Source organism: Montipora capricornis, chromosome 11 (assembly GCF_036669925.1).
Source record: "Montipora capricornis isolate CH-2021 chromosome 11, ASM3666992v2, whole genome shotgun sequence".
Classification (NCBI taxonomy): Eukaryota; Metazoa; Cnidaria; class Anthozoa; order Scleractinia; family Acroporidae; genus Montipora; species Montipora capricornis.
Genome location: NC_090893.1, coordinates 6,128,097 through 6,144,431, shown reverse-complemented (window position 1 = coordinate 6,144,431; position 16,335 = coordinate 6,128,097). Strand labels below are relative to the sequence as shown.

Here is a 16,335-nt window from a genome sequence, read left to right as displayed (position 1 = left end):
TTTTGTGAAGCTGAGCCTTTATTTGTGTTGAAATGTTCAAATTAAGAAAATTCAAGTTTCAAAAACAGCCTTCACCCTAAGTTTATGTATGAGCATTAACTGGATATTTTAGTGACTTTTTGTGGGGAGACCAAGCACTTTAGTGAGGAAGAAGGAGCACTCAAAGCATTTTAGTGGCAAAGTAAAAGCATGTACAAAAGTCTAGTCAGATGTCTACCCTTGTCAAATTCTATTGATTCTTTAGAATCTTGTTTTAGGATCTTGTGAAAGCAGATTTTTCGAACAGAAATATCCTTGAAGAATGAGGAAAAGTAAAGGAAGAACATTAAAGTTTTTTTGGCTAAAATACCCATCAAGTCAAATCCTTTATTGCCTCTTAAAAGATATAAAGTAAAATTAATATTATATAACAATGTCCATCATCTTCACACTATCACAATAAAACATCATCAATTCTTTAAAAACCAATGCACACTTCAGGTTTTGTTTGCAGTAATAATAACTATTACTCCTAAGGGTTGTTTTTTTCAAGCTGTTGTCTCTAAAGTGATATCTGTGCCCACCCATACAAGGCTAACCATAACCTTTTATGGCACTAAAAGGTTTAGTGGGCACAGATACCACTTTAGAGACAACACCTTGGGAAAACAACCCTAAATGAGTGTTGCCTGCACAGCTAAGTTTCTATGCAGACCTACAAACCAAACACTTAAAGGGGGCAAGACTATGGTTTTCTTCCGTGTTAAGGATGATTTGGAGTAATTTTGCTGTGCTTCGTGTACAAGAAGAACCCTTAGGTTTTTGTGCTCAGTACACCTGTGACAAAAATTTTCAATTCTAAGAAAGCACAATAGGTTTGGACATCAAATCTTTTAAGTGATCATGCTCAGAAGAAAAACCTCATACTACAGTACTTATATTACTTGATAAGAAGGATTAAAAAGACTTTTAAAAAAAAAACTCCTTAGAGAGTATGGCATTCAAAACAAATATTTAAGCACACCAAACTGGAAAACTACCACACTGGCCACTATGTGTAACTTTCCCTTCAGTTGAGTTCTGGAACAATTTTGTAAATGGCTAAAACCTCTTCACATGTCTTAATGAAAGAGATGCTTCACAACTTCCATGCATTTCTAACCATCAAATCAAAGTAGGCATCATTATCAATGTTTGCTCCCACATTGGAGTAATACTCCAAAAATTCTTCTTCCGTCACCTAAGGAATGGAAAAAAGGTTACATGTACGTCGTGACACCATTGAAAATTTATTTCAACACTTGGATTTTGGAGCAACCAATCACATTTCTGAAAAAATAAATTATTATTTTGATGGGTGTATGCATAATGGTGGTAAGAGTTAGAAGGAGAGCCTTCCTCCCACCAGCCACTCCGAAAGCTTGCTTAATTGTAGGCTAACACAAGTATTGCAGGTTCATATTTTGTTTTCTGAAACCGCTGGCAACACAATACAGTGCGACAGCTTTGCAAATTTCAAGTTTTTGCAACTAAATTTCACATACTTAGATGCATGTGGATTTCAATAAGCGTCACGAAGTGTCCCCTTGCTCTTCTCCCCAACTTCAACATCACTCATGTCATGGAATACGGACAAAAATGTCACAAAGTGACCCCCAAATGCTGCCCTTTAAGTAAAGATTAACGGCTGCATTTACCCTAACCTAAAAATAATGCTAACCTTTATCCTTACCTTGTTGTTGAAAATAGGTAGCAATTGCCCAGACTTAAAGGGACACTTCGTGTTGGATGTCAAAATTGGACATGCATCTAATTAGGTGCATTTCTGGACATAAGTGAAATTTTTTTGTATCTTGTTGCAGTATTGCTGAATTTCAAGCCCCGAATAATATTAGAATCAAAGGCAAAGGTGGAAAGAACACTACGACACTGCAACTTTGTTAAGTATTTCCATTGGTTGATGCAGTACTTAAATACTGTTTACAAGTCTTGTAAACTTCACATGTGAAACAAACTTTACAGTTAAACTGTTTAAAGTTTTCTTAAATGTGATGAATGAATATAAAATACTTTTTTTAAGCTTGCCATCACTGTGGACATTCCCTGAACTACAAATGAACTATTATTTTTGCTACAAGTGAATGTTATTTTATTTTTGAGAGAGAGTTGAAAAGTTAACTCAAATGCTCAACATTCTAACTTAATTTTTATCACTTATCAAAAATTTTCCCCTTGGTCTTGCATAAATCCATTCAATTATTTGAGTTACCTTTCCATCTTTGTCATCTGGTTCAAACGTCCTCAAAAATTCTTCAAACACTTCCTTCTCTGTCTTTTTTCCATTTTTGTAATCAGGGTGCTCTCTGCAACTATAAGTCCTAAAGGAACACAAAAACATTTAATCAAGTTGATCAAAAAGTATACATGTAGTTCAGTAGTCTGCAGTCAAAATACTGGTTGCACTTCAAGATACAGCCACAGTAAGAAACACCTTCAGGCTTTGTACACTATTTTAGACCAAAATAGACCATAGTTCATGCCTTTATAACCAGCAAATTGGACTACTACTGTAACATTACAACTCTTTGCTCACTGGCCTCCCGAAGTACTTAGTCAAACGTCTCCAGAGTGTACAAAATGCTGCTGCACGCTTAGTATCTGGTTCGAAGAAGTACAAGCATATATCACCTGTTCTACATCACCAGTTGAAAATAGAATCATTTTTAAAATTCTTCTGATGGCCTACAAGTGTCCCTAACAACGCTCTGACATATTTATGTGATCTTATCGTAAGGTTTAAGCCTACATGTACTAGAGCACTAAGATCAGGTTCAAAAATCCTTCTGATTGTTCCTAACTCCTGGACAAAAGGATAATGGAGATTGGGCGGTTTCTGTTCATGGCCCTTCCCTATGGAACAGCTTGCCAGACTATCTCAAAATTCAGAAGACACGGGAAAACTTTAAAAGAAAAACTTAGGGCTTATCTATTTAATTACACTTTTATTTAATCATGATCAATTACAATTCTAAATTCTATTTTTTATAAGTTTTTAAGTGCCATCGAACTCTGGGAATTTGGCGCTATATAAGTGTACATATTATACTACAAGGCTGCTGCCTAAGAAAATTTTAAAGGGGCCCTCAGAGCTAAACGCTGAGAACTTAGGAGCCCAACATATCAAGTGAAAGGTGTTGCTGTGAAAAATTAAGGAGCCGAGAGCTATTCTTTGGGAGCCCCAGGCTACCGGGCTCCTGTTAGGTAACAGCCTTGTACTATATTAAAAACTCAAGGACTTTGAAGGACCACATTTTGAAATTTCAAGGACCTCTTTTTAAATATAGTTAAATAAAATTTAACATAGTTAACGACTAGGAGCTAGTCTGGTCAGTAGTGTTTTGCAGGCGGTTGTTAGTGTCTTGGCCGTCTGGTAGCGTTGTTCAGCGTTTTGGTGCGTTCTGTAGCGTTTGTTGTAGTTACATGGTTCATGACCGGGAGCTAGTCCGGTCAGTAGCGTTTTGCAGGCGTTTGTTAGCGTTGTTATGCGTTTTTGTAGCGTTTGCAGCACTCTTTAGGTTGGGGGAGCCCTGGGGCTGACATGGTTCAGCGGTATTCCTGCGTAGTGCATGCGTTGTCCAATGTGCTTGCAGCGTGTTTGTTGCTCTGTTGGCGTGGCGTTGTGAGTCGGTTTAGGAGTTTAGTGGTTCTCGGCGTTCCCTCCCTCTCCCCCCCCTTTCTTTTTTTTTTTTGTGTGTTATTATTATTATTATTATTATTATTATTCCACTGAGCTATCTGGCTCAAGTGTGACGGGTGCCTTAGGGGGGCCTGGGCGGGGGGCTCGTGGCTTGGTTGCGGGTTGGGCAGGCCAGTCGGGTGTTCTAGCGCCTTGGGGATGTGACTGCGGTTGCAGCCCCCAGGCTTCCTGGGCACCTACCCTCCACTGGCGACGTGGGCGTTAATTTAAGTTGAAGAGTTAATCACAGCCAAAAGTCAACATCAATCAAGAACAATAACACCTGATATGTTTCGCATTCTTAAGAAATGCTCATGCAAATTTGATTGTCTTGTGTATGAAAATGTTCCTTATTCGCGAGCACAAACCGTGTCTGAATATCCAAAGTGCCTCGATAAAGGCAAAACTTTTCACCTAGCCTCTAGGGACTTTGAACTTAATCTTGAACATTAATATTCGAGGTATCTGTAAAATATTATATTTGACCTGATGATGGTGTCATGAGGACACCGAAACGTTGTCTTTAATAAGTATGTTTCTGCCCGTAATTTTTATCATCAAATCCATTACATTATCATGTTTGAAGAATTTACTCACGAAAATAGTCTGACAATACGATTCTTGCTCACTTTCCATAATGTACATGAAAATAATACAATTAAGGCACTGGTAACTATTCTTGACCCCACAGCTTAATTGTCGCGTTTGTATGAAATAACTTGAGCGGCTGATTATTTTTAATGAAGTTCTCCAAGATTGAAAATGTGGGGTAATAAAAATTCAAGGACTTTCAAGGGCCAGGAATGAATAGCAGAGATTTTCAAGGACTTTCAAGGCCTTGAAAGTGTAATCTCAAAATTCAAGGGTTTATGTATAAAACAGTGCCACAGGAAAGTACTGCTCAGTAGCTTTCATTTAAATAGTCACACTTTAGGATTTCACTTGCAGACTAAAAAGAAGGGACCACCTCATTTGTACAATGAAATAAACAGCAACAGCGCTAAATACTGCACTGAAGCTTTCAATCAATGGCCATGCTAAGAATTTCAAGCACACCATGAATAATTATTACAATCGTCTTTAAGGATTTTATCTACAAGCTTAAAACAACAAAATTGGTGTCAAATGACATTCTCCCCAGAGTAATCCTGACTGATAAAAGCAAACTGATAATGTGACTTGGTACTGCATCACTTTGAAAAAAAACTTACTTCTTCAAGTCTTCAAAAGTTAATACACCATCGCCAGTCTTGTCTGCCTTCTGAAACGCCTTTTTGACCACAGCAAGTCTAGAACCAGACAAAGGTTTCTGCAATTGAAAGACTTGATGTAAGTAGGTGCGTTTCAGTGGTTAGGGTGTAACACCACTGATCGCAATTGTCCTTGTGGTCTTGTTCTCCAATCTACTGGCTATGTAAACAGCCACTTGGTTAAGTTTTCAACCATGTTATCTTCTATTTGAATTTTTCTTTCTCTGCTTGCTGTTGTAAAGCACATTAATTTTGAGTTTATTTATAATAAAAATGTGCTTTGTATTATAGATCAATTCACACTACTACCAGTGTAAATCTTGTCATGACCACTGTGATTGGTATGAAAAATTCCTATTTTGCACTAATTCACTTGCCGAGTTGTTATCGGACAGTTCATTATCAGATAGTTTTGTTATCAGACCGTTCAATAAGCCAATCACATTCCAAGTTGTAATTTAAATTCAAACAATCACAACCTTGGTTTCAACCACCACAGATACAGTGTACAGACTCCTAAACTGAGCTTTCTTTCTTTCTGAGTGACATTAAACAATTTACACCTCATTTGTCAGTCTTTAATGCAAATTTTCCTTTCTTTCAAAACTTGGCTCTTCTTTTCTCGGAAATCAAAATTTTTATGATTAATAGGCCTTTTTTGATATGTTAAAATTCAGCTTGATAGTGAGGCAGTGAGGACAAAGACAAAGTAAAGTGGTGATATGTAAATATTTTTCACATTCATCATACATCCCAGCCATTTTCCAATAAAAAAGTATAGAAAAAATAGGAAGAAATTAGCAGGAATATAGGAGATTTATAGGACAAAATATAGGAGTTCTATAGGAGGATTTTCAGGCACTCACAAATAAAATTCTTAGGTTGAAACACAATACAATGAGTCTTGCATCATTTCACGAGTTTGCAATGTGTTCATTGATAAGACGATTTACAAACAAAAGTAAACAGTGATTGTCAACAGTCACATGACCACCCCTTACAACCTCCAAAAAAGGTCAGCCGCTTATGAATAGTTTAACTTCCAATAGTGACCAACATCAATGCTTATGAGAGTTTGTAAAATGACCACTAAAGGCAAAATGCTTTCATCTGTTATCAAACTCTCTCAACTACATTTGTAATTCTTTAAGGAAATGTATGAAGATCAGTATGAGAATTTCTAAGTGGATATTGGGGCTTAAAGGGTTAACATGTTACTAGATATATATCAAGAGGTGACACATTTTGAATGAGAAACATTTAACACTTTCATTTTCCTTTAACTGTATTTATAGGAAATATCAGAGTTTTTGGCTCATTATAGGAGTTTTATAGGATCCTATAAAATAAATAGGAAAAATAGGATTTACAGGAAGGCTGGGATGTATGCATTCATTCAAACATGTTTCTATAATTGTTTTTGTTCTCACTGCCTCACTAGCAAGCTGAACATTCGATATTTTGAAAATGACCTATTGGTAAGAGGTGAGTGGAGTCCAATCACATGAGGCCGAGTACTATTAAGGATTAATTGAACGAATGTTTTGGAAATTTTTTGTTTATCAGTGTGGCCGGAAGTAGGAGCATTATGTGTGGAGCATTTAGCGGTTTTTGTTCCCTCCCTCCCCACCCTCTGCTTTAATAACAACCTTTATTTAAAGAGGGTAACACCTATTACTATAAAAGTATTCTCCACTGTGTATCAGTGTGACAGGTGCCCGTTTTTCTCGAGTGCGTGTGGGCTCATGGCTGGGTTGTCAGGTTTTGCCAGCCATTGGTGCAGTCTCCATCTTGGAGCTGGCTGCCAATGGTGGAAGCTCCAGGATGTCTCTGGCACCCAACCTCCAAAGAGCAATGAGGTTGTTTACCATGATAACATAGCTAGTTGGGATGATTATTAACATAAGGTCAAAATAATTTAAATATGCATAATACAATGGTCAAAATTTATCAATATGGTATATGAGGTGAGGTTTATATTCCTCATCAGGATGTTTTGCAGTATCTGTGTACCTAAGGAGATAGTGAGTGAGGCAAAATGCAACACACTGGGACGTTCAATCACTGACCCTGAGCTTCAGAGCACTACACTAAGTTAACATCAACTATGACCTACTAACAAATATTGGCTGAGGTCACACTTGACTTATACACTATAGTAAATCAGTGGTTTTGGGGTTCAATCGTGTCAATCAAACGTTAAGTTGGTAACAGACAAATAAATGCAGACATTCCTTTTTCATTTGCATGACTGATTTTTACGTCAATAAAATAGGCTTCATTCTGCCGTGCCGCTTGATAATGATGATTGTGGCTCTTTTCCTTTTGATTATTGCTATCCCAAAAGCTCACCAGTTTCATTTGCTGGCTCTTTACTTTCTTCACAAAAGAAAACAAAAATATTGCTCTCCTTGCAAGAAAAGTCCGAAGGCAGCGGAAACGGAAAGCCGCTTTCACATGGCAAACCCAACGGCTTGGGTATATCCCAGACCGCAAGGATGGTTTGAAGAGATATAGGGAAAAAAATGTATTGTAAAACTAAAGGATGAAAGCTCTGAAATTAAAAAAAAAAGAGCGTTTGAAGTGCTTCGTCAGTATGTACAAGTAAGTGATAATGTCGAAGTGAGAACTGGCCTCGCAGGCTTTGACATTCATTCTTGTTGCCAAGTTTGTGTGTGCTGTGCGTTATGCTGTGTAAGGGAAAAATACTTCGGCATGCTTCTCACAGACCTTGGGAGAAATTATTCACAAACATCTACTCACATTCAGTTGGTGGATCAGTAAACGAAAGCACAGTGATTCAGAACGTATCTCAGAGTATCAAAAGCAGAGGTTTTATGTGTGTGTTTGTATTTCAAAGGCTGGCACAATCGAAGAGTCGTTGCATGTTGCATGTCAAAAAAAACAACATCAACAAGCTGTCATCTAACAGGGATGGCACTAGGATTTTTCAATCTGGGTCCTGGGACCCGCATGTTCGGCCAAATTGGGGTCCCAAGCATTTTTTGGGGGTCCCAAAATCTTGGTGACCCTCTGCGAGAAAACGAGTTTGTTTTAAATTATGAGAAAAAGAGAGTAACCAACTTGGAATTAATATTGACGCATATGCATAGGACCGGCCGACAAAGGCTTTTTCTAGAGCCGTTACATTCATTCCTGGACAAGAACTCTGTTAATGAAAGAGCACCCTTTCCAAGGGTTTACCCATCACTGGTTTCCTCCCTTAGGAGCAACGAACAGTAACGTCTTTTGCTATATATTTGCATTCAGTGACTTGCAGAGTACATTCCTCTGAAGAAGACCGCAGAAGGCGGTCGAAAATTTAGTTTAAACCTTTTTAGATGTTTTTAACCCCATTTCTTAGAACTTCAATTATGATCACAGATCGCTCCAACAGTTTTACAAACAACAGAATATACTGACAAATCAAAGCAAGTTGTGTGAGTTATTTAAGTCAGTGCCATGCGTCCTGGGACGCATTCAAATTTCGATGATGCATTTTTTGGATTTTATTTGCGTAAAAATGCACGATTTCTGCGTTAACGCGATCCCTGATCTAAAGAAAACAAATTTTAGACGAACTTGTGATAAACTAACTTAATTCAGGTTGGTTTACTATAGTAAACTTTGCTTTCTCCTGCCACTGTTGCCAATGCGACAGACCAGACAGACATTTACCATAGTAATGTGAGGTAAGCTGGCCACATTACAAAATGTCTTAACTATGGTAAACTACGCTTTACTATAGTAAAAAAAAATGCAAGTGTGGCTTACTCTGAATGCCAAATAAAATTCATCTATATCAATGCCACCAGCTCCATCTTTGTCAAAATATGTGAACAATTCTTGCACCTCCTGCAGAACAAATAAAAGGGCAACACCATCAAAGTTAACACTCGATTGTATATATACACATTCACACACACAAACCAGTCTTTGAATGCTTCAAATCTTCACTTAAAGTAAGATTGCACCAGTTAGATCTTAAATGAAAAAGTTTTTGAAACCTTAAGAAAAAAAAGAGAAGTGACCTAAGTATCATCATCACACTTAAATTAATTTTAAGAACTTGAACAGCGTTCTTCATACCTCATCAGTGAGCCCACACCCATAGTCATGAAGCCCTTTCTTAAACTCGTCATAGCTCAGAGTTTTGCTGCGATCATCATCATAGATTCGAAACGTCCTATCAAAATGTAAACAAAAAAGCCACCTCTGTGTCGTTCTATGGTTGCAAAACTTAATTAAGAGCCTTAGAATTAAAAAAAAAGATTAATTACTTAATTAAGTCCCTCTGATAAATATCTCCAACAGGTGACAGACTCTCTCTTGAATTATTTTTACTATTATTGCTTTCCTTTAAGTTCTGCTCTTTTTCATAAGGTGCCAGGTACACTTCATGAACTTGATGCAGTCATAAAGGAGTTATGGATTACTTGTTGGACAGGGTCCTTTTTATTATGTGAGCAGTTCCTCTTCTGAAGCTCTTCTATTGATGTTCCAAGGGACTTTTTTGCTTGTGTACACCTTCCCATCCCCTTCTTCACAAGCCCAAGGGCACCTATGACCACTTGCATCATTTCTGTTTTCATGATCTTTATAGTTGCAGAACTAGTTTTTCCACTGTTTTCACTGAGGTGTTTCTTTCTGTGGGGGGGCTGACATGTCGATGAGCAGACAGATTCTCTCCAATTTACCTTTCACTGCTTTATCTGGTGGATTTGCCATAACCTCTTTCGCAGTTATCATCATCATCATCATCATCATCGTCGTCACCACCAACAAAAACATACCTACTGACCTAAAATGAGTTACAACGGTATCTAAAATGACCTAAAATGAGTAGGTCATTTTAGGACATTTTAGATAATGTTGTAGCTCATTTTAGGTCATTTTAGGTCATTCCAAAAACCAAAATTTGACTTGTGTTAATTGTTAATTTCACTTTACAGTGTCCCCAATTAGTGCTCCAGCGCTAAATCTACTAGACACTTAAATAAAGTTCCTTTCTGTCTTTTTCTTTTCTTGTTTTAGGAACTATGTGAGTTACGGTATTAACACATGAGTTTGTTTTTGCAAAATGAACAAGCAAGGCTCTGTGAGCAAGTGAGTTTTGTGAAAACAAACTAGTGCATTTATACTGTACAAAAGCACTTTCCATGAAGAAGTTTGTTTGTTATATAAATACTGAGATTTAGGTCTGTTTCCTTTGCCCTCCTTTTTAAATTTCTTGTTTTTATTTTCAAGACATTTTCTTGTGCGTTCAAAAGCAACATCTTCAATGATACTGACGAGATACTTGGATTCTTTCAAATGTCGATCAAAACTTGAAAGCAGACCTTGGAAGACTTAACGGTTCACAGTCTCTACCATCTTTTCACTTCACACTAAGGAATGAACTGGCAGAGATGTTCGTTCAATTAATACATAATTTTGGCTTTGATGTCTTCAGGATTTCTTTGTTCACGTTTTTCTTTCAGATATTCAACAAATAGCTTCACATCTCTCGCCATCTTAGCTCTTGTATTTTTGTTCTGTTTTTCGTTAACATAGGCCACTTTCAGCAATGGCTCAAGAGAGTCAACAGGCCACTTCTGAAAATAACACAATACTCTTTGTTTTTCCCTCCAAATTTGCATGTTTTTTTTTGTTTTCTCTTGGAACCATTGTAAGTCCCATGAGAAACTGGAATCAATGCTTATGCAAAATTAAGAGGGAAAAACAAAGAGTATTATGGTATTTTGGAAAATGGCCTATGGACTTTCTAAATGCTTAAATCTTGTGGAGCCTTGAGCCATTGCTGTTCAAAAGCGTAAGTTTTCTGTACTTTTAGTACAAAGTTTTTTCGCTCTGATGGCTTTGCATGCAAGGAGCTTCATGAATAAAATCAGTGGTGTCTTTTGACAAGTCACTTCTTGGAGCCTGACAAGTGAGTAGCCTGAGTCATTTTTTCAAGAGCTCAGAGTTAATTAATCAGGCACCCACTCGTTCAGAAATTTGGTCGCCCGCGCTTGCAAATAAGACATCCCAGGCGACCGTTAGGCAGCACCCTTGTTGCTTCCTTCAACTATCCTGCTCTTTTTATTGCATTTCACTGGTTGGCCCCTAACATACTTCCCCAGAATTGTTTGGCTTCCTCACCATTTGGTGCTTTGGGCTATTTCTTTTGTGCAATCCCAATTTCTGTACAGCTTTCTCTGCCTTTTTTTCCTTGGATGAGTTGATTCATAACCACCATTATCATTTGAGATTTTCACAATGCCCATCCAAGGCCAGTGGCAAGGTTTCAAAGTCCCGCAGTAATGTTGAACTACCCTCTGGATAGGTCACTGCCAGGTGTATGTGCTCACAAGGGACCAGCAAATAATTTTCTCTAGCTCAGCCTGTGTAACCCTTTGACACCCATACTGGCCTAAATTGGCCAGACTTAGTATTTTACTTTGTCTAACGTCAGACGATTTTACTCATCAATGGGGTTCCACTGGGAGTCAATGGGTCAAAGGTCCTTGTCTAACAAGGTAGCTTGGCCAAGTCAGCCGATTAAGACAAGCCCCACTGAGCCCAAACACACTTTTATACGGAAACCACCACTAATCACCATCATCATCATCATCATCATCATCAACCCATTGACTCCTAGGAGTGGGATTTAAAAGAATTTCCTCTGTCTTACGCCAGACTATTTTACTTATCAGTGGGGGGTGGTGCAAGAGTCATTGGATTAACAAACCCAATATCCACTCAAAAAGCCATTTAACATTATCATCATCACTACTACTACTTTGCTCCCATTTAATGAAAGTACTTGCCCCAGATCCGTTTATACTCACCCTTCCCCTCCCACCAAACTACAGTATACCATCTTTAAGTCCCTTATATTATAAGAAGAATAGTTATTGTTGCAATACACGGGACAATCTAATTCTGAAAATAATAACTTAATTAAACAATAGGTAGTTTTCATCACTGGCTTATGCCATAATTTAAACCATCAAAATTTACCATACAAAGTTCATACAATATGTTCTGGGAAATAATCCAAGACAAGACCTAAGACCTGAGACAAATTTGGACCAAGCACCGAGGGAGCTAATATATATCTTTTTTTATATTCAAACAAACATGACCCATGACCCACCACCCACCCACCCACCCACGCGATTTAGGCCTCATCCAAATATGGCAGTTGTTAAACTACTGATCTGCAAGAGGCAAATGCAGAGGCTTAAAACTCTGGGGAAAGGAAAATTAAAAAAACTCTGAGAAAGTGAAATAATCCACACACTCTCAAAAAGAGCAGCACTTTGTCTACCCATCACTATGAGGTCACCTTGATGGATCAGCCTTAAGGTTACCTTATGCCTACCTTCCCAAACCTTTAACACCAGCTTGTCGTCTTTTAAAGACAACTCTTAATTTTTGAAGTGAAGCTGGAGGACTGGCCATTTTCTTCTGAAGTAAATGCAAGAAGACTGAAGAAAAAGAAGCCCACAAAAAATCAGAATACAAACAGAAATTGATGATTGAAAAATGATGATTGAGGGACCACTGCAAAGCCATCCAAATTAGCAATGAAAATAATGTTAAAAAATTGTTTCATGGAAGTGAGTCGATTGTGAGAAAAACAATATCGAGACTGCTCCAGGCACACAACTGGTTTTGAAATGCTATTGAAACTGTACAGGGCTATTAAACTACCTAGCTAGAAACTGCAGGCCGACAATTAACAATTATTTGCTGACGGTGAGGTTAATAAAAACCAACGCGAAGTCAAGGTTTTTATTCAATGAGCCTTGTTCATCAGCTAATAATCACCAAGCCTTGTTCTTCAGCCAAGGCTGATGAACAATTATTGCACATGTACATACCATAGGGTCCATGTTGGTAATGATGACAATGATTGTTCAATACAATTGGTTTTTGGTTTAATGGTGCAGGGATGGCGCAGTGGTGAGAGTACTCGCCTCCCACACTCAGCGTCATGTGTGTCATTGAGTTTGTTGGTTCTCTACTCTGCTCTGAGAGATTTTTCCCTGGGTGCTCCGGTTTTCCCTTCTCCTCAAAAGAGAATATTTGATTTCAGTTTACAGTGTCCCCAGTTAGTGCTCCAGCGTTAGAAAACTGGACTCTTAACTAAAAGTTTCTTGGTGAGGGGGTTAAGCCAAAGAACCCAGAGAAAAACCTCCACTGGTCTCACCCTGTTTCCTGATCCCAAAGATTTGATTTGTATTAATGTCTTAACAAAAGTAGAGCACTATGATGATCATCATCATCGTTACTAATGAGTGAAATGTCACACTGACAATTAAGGCCAACAGCTGGAGTGGTTTTCAAGGCCAACAAAAACAACCAGCTTCCCACTAGGAAAGCCACTATCAATATTATTATTGCTTTTGAGGAGAATTATTTTTCACGATATTATTACTATCATTAATTTAGAATACAAAGAAAATCCCTGTTGGTTTTAACCAACAAAAATACAGCCTGGACTCTCAAACTAAGTACTACTAAATTACAGTAATTCCGGAAAAAACTATTTCAATTTCTCCTTCAACTTGGAGTATCGGAAATTTTGGTGCAAGGAGACGCACCTTAAAATGCTAGTTCGGCTCATTTATGGAAGAGCACAAAATACCCAAAGAAACAGCTGCACGGAATTAAACAAAGTGTTCTTGCAAATATTTTAAGTTCATATCCAGGAACGTTCGTCATTGCCTTGCTCTTTATAACGCGTATTTGAATAGGAATTCAAGAAACGGCGATAGTTCACTGCATATGTTTCTGTTGTCACAAAGCAGGCCGAGTTTAATATTAATAGCGCGCCAATTAATTATACGACGATAGTTTACTATTTCTCTTGTACCTGACAATGCTTCTCTCTAATTCTTAATGGGACAACAGCATCTTTTGTTTATCGTAGTCATAGCAAATTCTACTTTTACAATTGAGACAAAAATCTTTAAAAACTTAAATCGGCTATTGGCTTATTCCTCGATCTCGAACCGTCTAAACGATTCTTTAACGCTCATCTCGAATGCACAATAAATGTCGTTGAGTATTCAAGAAAATGAACATTAAGTCGAAGCTACGGAGGACAAGAACGGCCGAATGTAAATAAAACACCAAAAAGTATACTTACAGCAGTTTCACAGTAGGTTTTTTCAAAATTCTACGCAGAGAATTTTTTCCAACAGCTAAAGTTAACGAACACTCCCCGTATGAAAGGCTTGGCTACTGGGCCTGTCAAATGTGCTATTTTTAGAGTAATTGCGTGTCGTTTCGTTACGCACGTGGAAAGTAAAACCAGTACGCGAAGGTAACTTTCTGTGACACCGTGTAAAAATGCGATATAAAATATGCAATTCCTCTTATTTCATCTATTCTCCTTGTTAAACATGAATATTAAAATAAACACACAGACAATTGCTGAGGAAGATAGCCGCTCTATTTAATATACAAAAGAACACGAGGTCTCAAGTGGCGTCTCGAGACAAACTGAGGTGCTAGGCCGGGTTCACGGTGGTGGCCTAACGGTTGTTGTCTAAATCGTGCTTCAACAATTTTATCGAGCGCTCGAAGTAACAAGCTTAACTCGGGTTCTTCAAATGTAAGAAATAGCCCTTCTAGAAATCATGTCTTCCAGAAATCATAAACCTTTACCAAGAATCCAAGATGACTTGTCCCTCTCAGTCGGTAGACTGAGACAGCTGGCTTCATTTGAATACTTTTAAAACGCAAAGTAGAAGTATTAGCTTATCAAGATGGGAGTTTATAATTATGCATCGAATTAGTCAGAATATATTTCGCGTGGTACATCATAAAATTTTAGTAAATTTTGTTCTTCAAACTCTGTTTGGATAGACAAAATTGCTTTCAGACATCACGAGGAACTTCTGTGAAAGAGGATTTTCAGCATTTTCACAATTTTTGTAATTATTTACAGCGTCTTACACACTACAACCAAATCTAACTAATATTTTAAAGTCATCAAAATGTCTTCAAACGAAGCGCGCCCGCTTTACACCAGCCCAAAGATCTGGCACTGCCCTCCGAAATTTCGCTACCTTAATCATGTTTTTCTTTTTTCCTGTATAAACAGACAGCTAGCAAAAGGCAAGGCACCGTGCCAGAAAATTTAGGGGTGCTCGGCGCTCCAAACATGGGTACCGTGCCGGTATTTCGGAGTACCGTTCCATTTTTTTGTGCGTGTGTAAAAAGGTTTTATGCAGAAAGACATCACCCTACTCAGACATGCGAGACAAGAAGTTAGACAGGGTTTTTGTGTAATATTTGCTCCAGGAAAGAGAGAACTTGTGAGCTTTCATGCGACCTTAAAAGCAAATAGAACAGCTGCAGCGTCGAGCCTTTTGTCGATTGCTAAGAAATACAGAATAAATCAGCTGCTAGGTTTTTCGTCTGCAGTTCAATGCCCCTGGTTAGTTGAGAAAAATCTTTACTTACCGGATAAGATCGTTGACCTTTGCAAAATTAAGTTCAGCAAAGACTGGCGTGTTGTGCTTGATTAAGACGCTGTATAACACCAAAGATGCGCAAATCAGCCTGTGAGTTGAAACCGCAGTAAGTGACAATACAAGCGATATTTGCATTCTTTGACTGAAATATATATTAAGAACCTCCTTTTGTATTTATGTTAATTTTCTACTCTTTTTTGTTTATTATTTTTAGGAGCACGTTTTCGTAGAGTATTCGTTGCAGCATCATCCAATATAGTCCTGTTCCGGGACTCCCTGTTACCCCGCCCTGAAAATGTGGTCATCAGATGTTACGAACACAAAACCTTAACGAAAACTGAAAAGATCATCGCAATTATACGGATAAGCAACTTCGGTACTACCCTGCCAGCAGAGCCTTTCTTAAGTCGACGAGAAAGAAAGGACTCTACAGAAATTGTTTAGAGCAATACTCACTGTTTATAAACAGTTCTTAAAATTTTCCAACCACAGAACAAAAGAACCTTTGTTTCGACACTGAATAGGCCTGAAAAAATATCAGGCTTTTGAACTGGATTCCATGACTGCGCAATTGCGCTTCACTTGCTCAACCAACTGAGCTATCAGCATTCCTGTTTGCAACTGCTTATCAGTCTATTAAACTGCGATAATCTTTCCAACTTTCATTTCGTGGTCATTCCGCAGTTCAAATGTATGACATTTTCGTGATAGATTCTAAATTTATTTATGAACAAAAACACCTGAGAAAGCAAAACATCAGACTCCTGTCGGGGGCGGGTCCATACCGGTTTCCACCGTTTTACGGAAATCGGTCAGAAACACGGGAAAGGGGGCTTTGGAGAGCTAAAATCCAAAAAAAAACAAATCCCCAAGGAGCATGCCCCCAGAGCCCTTTAGA

General features: G+C 38.1%; 1 protein-coding gene across 2 annotated transcripts; it reads right to left on the bottom strand.

Annotated features, from left to right (window-relative positions):
* Positions 1–15,511, bottom strand: LOC138025040 (calcyphosin-like protein). 2 transcript variants are annotated; one of them, XM_068872281.1, is made up of 7 exons: positions 15,427–15,511; positions 12,332–12,437; positions 9,055–9,151; positions 8,740–8,820; positions 4,927–5,024; positions 2,249–2,357; positions 1–1,219 (listed from the first exon to the last, which is right to left on the bottom strand). In XM_068872281.1, exons 2-7 carry the CDS (start codon positions 12,409–12,411, stop codon positions 1,118–1,120), a joined length of 567 nt encoding a protein of 188 aa, XP_068728382.1. In that variant the 5' UTR covers positions 12,412–12,437; positions 15,427–15,511; the 3' UTR covers positions 1–1,117. The 2 variants fall into 2 exon arrangements, with proteins under 2 accessions (XP_068728382.1, XP_068728381.1); XM_068872280.1 differs by lacking the exon at positions 15,427–15,511 and adding an exon at positions 14,105–14,243.
* Positions 15,512–16,335: the final 824 nt, after the last annotated feature.